Source organism: Carassius auratus, chromosome 21, assembly GCF_003368295.1.
Source record: "Carassius auratus strain Wakin chromosome 21, ASM336829v1, whole genome shotgun sequence".
Taxonomy (NCBI): domain Eukaryota; kingdom Metazoa; phylum Chordata; class Actinopteri; order Cypriniformes; family Cyprinidae; genus Carassius; species Carassius auratus.
Window position 1 is genome coordinate 11,548,841 of NC_039263.1, and position 6,831 is coordinate 11,555,671.

General features: G+C 36.7%; 1 protein-coding gene across 14 annotated transcripts in view; it reads left to right on the plus strand.

Moving 5' to 3' along the window:
* Nucleotides 1–6,831, plus strand: part of nrxn2a (neurexin 2a) — a 336,553-nt gene that overhangs the window by 65,517 nt on the left and 264,205 nt on the right. For 12 of the 14 annotated variants that reach the window (XM_026195944.1, XM_026195946.1, XM_026195947.1 and 9 more), the window contains exons 5-6: nt 5,999–6,028; nt 6,232–6,270. The exons of the other annotated variants lie outside the window; for them this stretch is intronic. In XM_026195944.1, the coding sequence (XP_026051729.1) occupies nt 5,999–6,028; nt 6,232–6,270 (69 nt within the window). The remainder of the gene's footprint in view (nt 1–5,998; nt 6,029–6,231; nt 6,271–6,831) is intronic. 14 annotated transcript variants of the gene reach the window in all.

Sequence of the window (6,831 nt, forward strand, 5' to 3'; positions counted from 1 at the left end):
TTCACAATAATCTTGATTTACATTAAAGGAATAGCTCACCCAAAAATGAAAATTACTCCATGATTTACTCACCCTCAATCCTAGTTGTATATGACTTTCTTCTTTTTTTAGACTAATATAATCTGAGTTGGATCTTTGAAGCTTTATAATCTCTTCTCTGTGCATTGCTGCATTTTAAATATGGATATTTTTCTTACACAAATGCATTTATTCACTTCAGAAGGCCTTTATTAACCCCTCAGAGTCGTGTGGAGCAATTTTAATGATAGATGGATGCACTTTTGGGCTTCAAAATCTCGACCCCCATTCACTGCTATTATAAAGCTTGGAAGAGCCAAGAATCTTTTTTTATATAACTCTGATTGTGTTCATCTGAAGGAAGTCATGTGCACCTAGGATGGCTTGGGGGTGAATTAATAATGAGGTAATTAGAATTTTTGTGTAAACTGTCCCTTTAAAGATAATATATCATTGTTTGAGTTGCTTCAGAAAGCATGACATAGTAATTTAATATTTTAGATGTCATTATTTAAAAATGTCAAATTAGTTTCTGTTAAGTAATATTTCTTATAGTATATTAAAATAATGATATCTTAAAGTAATCGCAAATAAATAAATAAATAAATAAATTTGATATTTCAAAATAATGAGAAATCTCAAAATTATGATGTCCATTCTAATTATTGAGTTAATATTGTTTTTCATTGAGAGTTCAGTCTTGATTTAAATTATTTTAAGATGATATCTCATTATATATTATCTTATAATATCTTGAAAATAAAGTCATTTTTTAAACGCAATGTCAAACTGAGTTTCTGTTTAGATGCATCTCTAAAATATCTTGAAATAATCATATTGTCTTGAATTAACTGATGTTATCTTGAAATAATAAGCGTTCTCTAAATGTAGTTCTTGTGGGCTGATTTTATTTAATAATTTTGTTGTAGCAGAAACTGACTTCCATAGGGTTCAGTAAGCTAGCAAGCATCATTTCGCCTTGTTTCCACAGCAACGTAGGGATAGGCCAAAATGTGAGGATGGAATTATGTGGAGCAAAGCCCGTATTTACTTTCTTTCTGTTTAGATGAATGTTATGCAACCGCAAAGCAATGTAATAATTTTCTAGTTGATTGTCTTGAAATGTACTATATTCACCACGACATGCATATTAAATCACCCCATACATTTTGCAATATGCATTTTATGGGCCGAAACAATCCTTGTAATGGAAACACGTTAACCTAAACAAGCTCTTTTGATTTGCATGCCATGAATTATTTACTTATTTATTTTATTAGCACGCTTCTTATTATTCCAGCCTGCAGTTCGATACTCGCTTGCCACTTAAAAAATATCTCCCCTCTTCCAGAGAACTGTTTATGAGGTAAACACTTTTATGGCCTTGTTATTGACCTATTTAAACAAATTGAACTCTTGAAAACCACTTTCATCCAGATTAAGCCAGACAGGTGGAGGTGAACGGCCGTGATAACAGAGCAGGAACAGGAGAAGCAATGCGAGAGAGGAGCAGGCAGGAAGGGAGTGGGTTAGTTGCGCCGACAACGTCATACTAAGGGAGACACGGGAGCCTGTTGCTATGCCAACGCAGATGGGCCACCGCATTTCAATGCAGACGTCCACAGCAGGCCTCTCCACGTCAGACAGCGCTGTGGCAGTGACGCCGTGCATTTGCATTCTCTGAAAATAAATGTTTACATGAAACATATGCCCTTTTTGAAATTACCAACACCTTGGCCGTTGAGCTCCTGTTTCATATTACAGTGAGCAAGTGAGACTTCTCCATGAGCCATTACTGTCCGGCTTTGTATCTCTCGGTTAAATTACCCCCCCCCCCCCCACCCACCCACAAATCAGAGAGCTTGAGTGAAATTGACGGTTGTGGGAGAAACTGCTAAATGAAAAAGTTCCTTAATGCAACTGCGTGCGGCTTTAAAACGTAATAAAACTAAGAGACCGAAATCAATTAATATTTCGATAATTATTTCCGACTGTGTGTTTGTTCTTTTTAGTTAAGGCTGTTGAGCAAGAAATATGAATGTAAACACAGTGCACATGCCTCCATTTCACAGTAGCTCCGCAATCATGTTTTTTATTTATTTTTGCTGCGCCAATCGTTGTTTAAATATTTGTTAACAAGGTGTGTGTTGCTCTTTAATTCCTGGGTGGTTGTGTGCTCCCTTGCTATCTGTCGATGCAGTTGGCTTTTTCACTGTACTCCATAATGAGTCAGTTTGTAGGTAATTTCATCTTCATTTTTCAAATTTGAGAAGTCACTGTGGCATAAACTGTTATACGAAATAGATGTGACAGCTGAGATGTGACTAGTGATGGATGGAATCACGGGACTGACACTTTTAGAGGCTTTTGTAACTGAAATTAGAATGAATGAGAACACCATTTCAGGTTGCGGGGAAAAAAACTGATAAAACACATGCAGAAGAAAGTCTGGATGTGGGGTCGTTTATAAATAAAAGAGGTTCTCTTTATGTGTCTAAAAGTGTGAGAGGCACATAAATGATGGATCATCTTCAAAGGCAATGTCTTTTAGTATATTGGCTTCGTGTCATCTCACCAGACCAGATAACTACTGTATTCAGACACGTCAAGAACGACATGTCGGAAGGATAGATAGATAGATAGATAGATAGATAGATAGATAGATAGATAGATAGATAGATAGATAGATAGATAGATAGATAGATAGATAGATAGATAGACTGAAAGATGCAATGTGTATAGATGGATATAGGTTTGGCAGTGGCTTGCCTCATTGATGTCAATGTTTTGAGGTTTATAAACCTTTATTAAATTGTTGGATTAAATAGGATTAAAATGAATTCAGTTGCTTTAATGAGCTCTGCATTTGAATCCAAGTGGCCCATTATTTACTTAAAGGTATAATATTTCTTCAGAAGGTACAAATTCAAGAACAAAACAAAGGATTTTCGGTTACAGTTTATATTAGCATATTAGGCACAGTGTGTATTTTAAGTTCTGGTCACTATTTCAAGTTTTTTCCATTTTTATCACCTTTATTCATTTTCTTTAGCTAAATGGTTCTGCGGTGTGACAAATGACTTCTTAAATGTACTAATAGTCCATGTGCCCTCTCAATTAATATGAGCTCATAAAAGCTGCATGAATAACAATTATAATTATAAAAGAATTAGCAAAATGCTGTTTTAAATGGTTTTAGATGGAGAACAGTATGTCACGCTGCAGCACATGTCAGCAAAAAAGTATTTCATGCTAGCTATTTTCTGAAATTATTCTTTAAACGAAGAACTTTGTCATCACATTAGGGATGTTGGCATTTATAGCAAGTTCATTTTTACAATTAAACTGTACTTTTATTAACTTTTTCTGAACAGCTACAGTTTTATGCAGTATATGACTTTTAAATAGTCAATGTTACATACTGAAGTGATTAAATGATCAAGGGAAATAATCAGAGCTGGGTAGATTACTTACAAACTGTAGTTCATTCCTGATTCCAAATTACATGACAAAAAATGTATTAGTTACATAATCCATTACATTAAACATTTTAGGTAATATAATTAGAATACTTTTTTATTACTTTTTTATTACTTTTGACTTGACTCGTTTATCACATTGATTTAAAAAGGGCATGACATGCATTAAACATTACATTACGCCAAGGTTTTTCAAACTATGAATATAATATAATTTGTTTACATGCATGTCATATGACCATTATCCAAAATCAGAGAACCGTGAGCATGCAAATGTGTTACTTATTTATTAAAATAATAATTTTAAAATCTCAGGAGGTACTTCAAGTAAATATATAAGGTGTGAGATTTGGGAATGCCTGCATTGCATGTACTTGAGAAATAACACTTTCACATTTTAATGTGTTGGAAAGACAAAAGCCTTTCAAAGACAAAGCAAAGTGTTCATCAGAAATGGATGCTATGTTAAAACTCAATGTTTTTAAATCCAGTGGTCAAATCCTGTAGCCACCTGACCAATGACTGGTCTCTGGAAGACTTTCTGGAAGACTTACTGAATGTATATACTGTAGGTGGATAGCTAATTTAGGAATGAACATTTAAAAAAGGAAAAGGGGGGAATTAGAGATAAACAATACATTATGAATTAACAGTAACTGCCGTCTGATTACAAGTATATTACCAAGTACTTAATTTTTGGAATCTGATTACGTAATCCAGATTACATGTAATCAGTTACTACCCAGCTCTGGTAATACTATAATATAATATAATACAATGACTTTAAATAGTCATATTATATATTTGAATATTTAAATGAGCATAGAGAATATTTAAATGATAATAAAATACAACTTTGAGTTGTTGTATTATGCATTTTGAATATTTAAATGAGCAAAAACAATATCCCAAGGCTGTTACTTGTTGTAAAACACAACATAAGCCTCACATATTGTTCCGATACCGCCTTTGTGCTTTCCTTAAATATTGTCTCAGTATCATTGTTTACCGTATCCCTTATAATTTCGCATATTGCTATTCTTCACGAGTTTCAGCTCTTGTTCTGTTCTCAAAAAACCAAACCGTCTTTTATCGTTACGCTTCCTTAATTTGTGATATTTTTTTTTTATGGAATTGGCTGCACAATGACTAGTAACTCCCAGTTACAATGATCTATTCTTATCTCCCTAATAGAGTGCAGCATAGAAGTAGCAGGGCAAGGGACGGAACCGTGGTAATTGTCAGGGAATCACACAGGAACATCAGAGAGAACAATGACCCTATAACTCTGCTCTCTATAATCATAATATTCCTTTGTTTCACGGAAATGAAACGCATAGGCGATGAGAGCTCCAAGCAGGCCTGGTCTCTTTAAATCCGGGATTGTTTTTGCCATGCGGTTCCTTGGAGGTGCATTAGGAATTTGAAGGAAACATTCTCCCTTTTCAATTAAATATCGCACTGAATGCAGTTCAGTTCACCAGAGAGCGTTCACAGCTAAACTGCGGCATTCCTGAAGGTAATCGTATTCTCAAAACACAGAATAAGTGCATAAAGGCATAAATGGAGTTAATGTGGATTTCCACAAAGCTCCCAGCTGATGTGTTCTTTTTTGTGATCTCGATTGTGTACTCTTGCTTTCCAGTTTGTTTACGTCATTTGATGTAAAACCGAATCTCCTCGCTGGCCTGACCCCTCGATTTTGGTTGGCTCTCCTCTGGATTTGCATAGCAATTCCTCTTGATTGTCTTCTTGTTTCTCTACAACTCTCGGTCGCATTAGTCGGAGTAAACAGCAACCACTGCATCGTGATTACAGAACGCAAACTGCCGGATAATGGCTCCCGCATCGGTGTGTGTAATTGATTGGTATTGAGCTGTCAGGCTGCATACGTTATTATAGCGGCGAAATCAACTCGCCGGCTTTTGTCTGTTAGTAAGACGATAGACCGTCTGGGACGGGTTGCCTCTGTGCGCTTGGGAGAATTTATCTTGGTCCCTGCTGCTTTTTATGAGACATTTCCCCACTGCTTTCTGATCTCTCTTTGCTATTTTATGAGTCTGTGGCTTCTGAATGCAACATTTATGGGTGTAACTGTTATAGCATAGAAGTGTGTGATCTAAGGAATGCTATCTTGCCAAACACTAAATATGTGCTCCATTAGGAGAAAAAGCATTTTTTTTGTGAGCAAGTGCCTTTTTGGCACTTGTGCCAATTGAAATGCTTTTTTCCTCACCCTTTCCCTTTCCCTTTCCCTTCCTTCCCTCCCTCCCTTTCTTTCTTTCCCCTTCAACACCTCTTACTGCCCTCCCTTGAAGAAGTGTGTGTTTATTTTCCCTTCCTCCCTTTTTCTCTCCCCTTTGGTTTGGCATCCGTGTTTGCCTCAGGATGTCTGTCACAAACTGCAGTCAAACGTTGTGACAATGCTTTTCGTTTCCGCCCGTACCTTTTTTATGACCCTCTTATTTCTTTTTTTCCTTTTTCCTGTTTTTTCCTTCAAGGTCTGGCGCACCTGACGTTAAAGAGCCAAGGTATGGGGCCTCTCCCATTTCCTTTTTCTTTTCCTTTTTTGATTCCCCTCTTTTTGTACCTAACCCTTGCTTCCACAACTCATTTAATCGACCTTATTTTCCTTCCATTTCTTTGTCCCGTTGGTTTCTGTGCCCTTTCATTCTCTGCTATCTGTGTGTTCTCCATGTGCGTCTCCTCACCCCTGTCCTGTCCACTGGCCCAGCCCCAGGAGCAGCTCCTCTGATGGCCACTCCTGCAGCAGGTAACGCTCTTACGCTCTCCCTCACATGTTTGTTTTGGTCCTGGTGTCGTGCGGTCACAAACCGTACCCAGAATGCACAGAGCCAGAGCTCTGCTGTCATTCTAGCTGTTTGGCTTTATTAAAAAAAGATGAGCGGTTTTGACTGAAAGCTGTTGATTGAATGTGTGTTTAATTTCAAATATGTCCAAATTGCTTTCTTTCTTTCATTATTATGGGTGTGTACTTGAAATGCAAATAATGTACCCATTTGAAATGTTTCTTGCCTCTTCTTTCAGCTGAAGCGACTCATTGTGGCGGCTGATAACTGTCATTACACTATCTATTATACACTTCACATTCTTTTAGCTGCATGTTCGCTGAATTGCAGTGTAGTCAGTCTAAGCTTTAAAACTGCAATTATTTTTAGAGTAGTCTACCGTGCCATCGCTTGAAATGCAAAAAAGACTTCAGTCAGTCATATTTATCTAACAAATTTAGACAGAGCACACTCCCTGTCTGCAGCAATAACAGAAGGCAGCTTGGTTCCTTGATTTCCTTACTGACCTGTCAATCTTAATTACT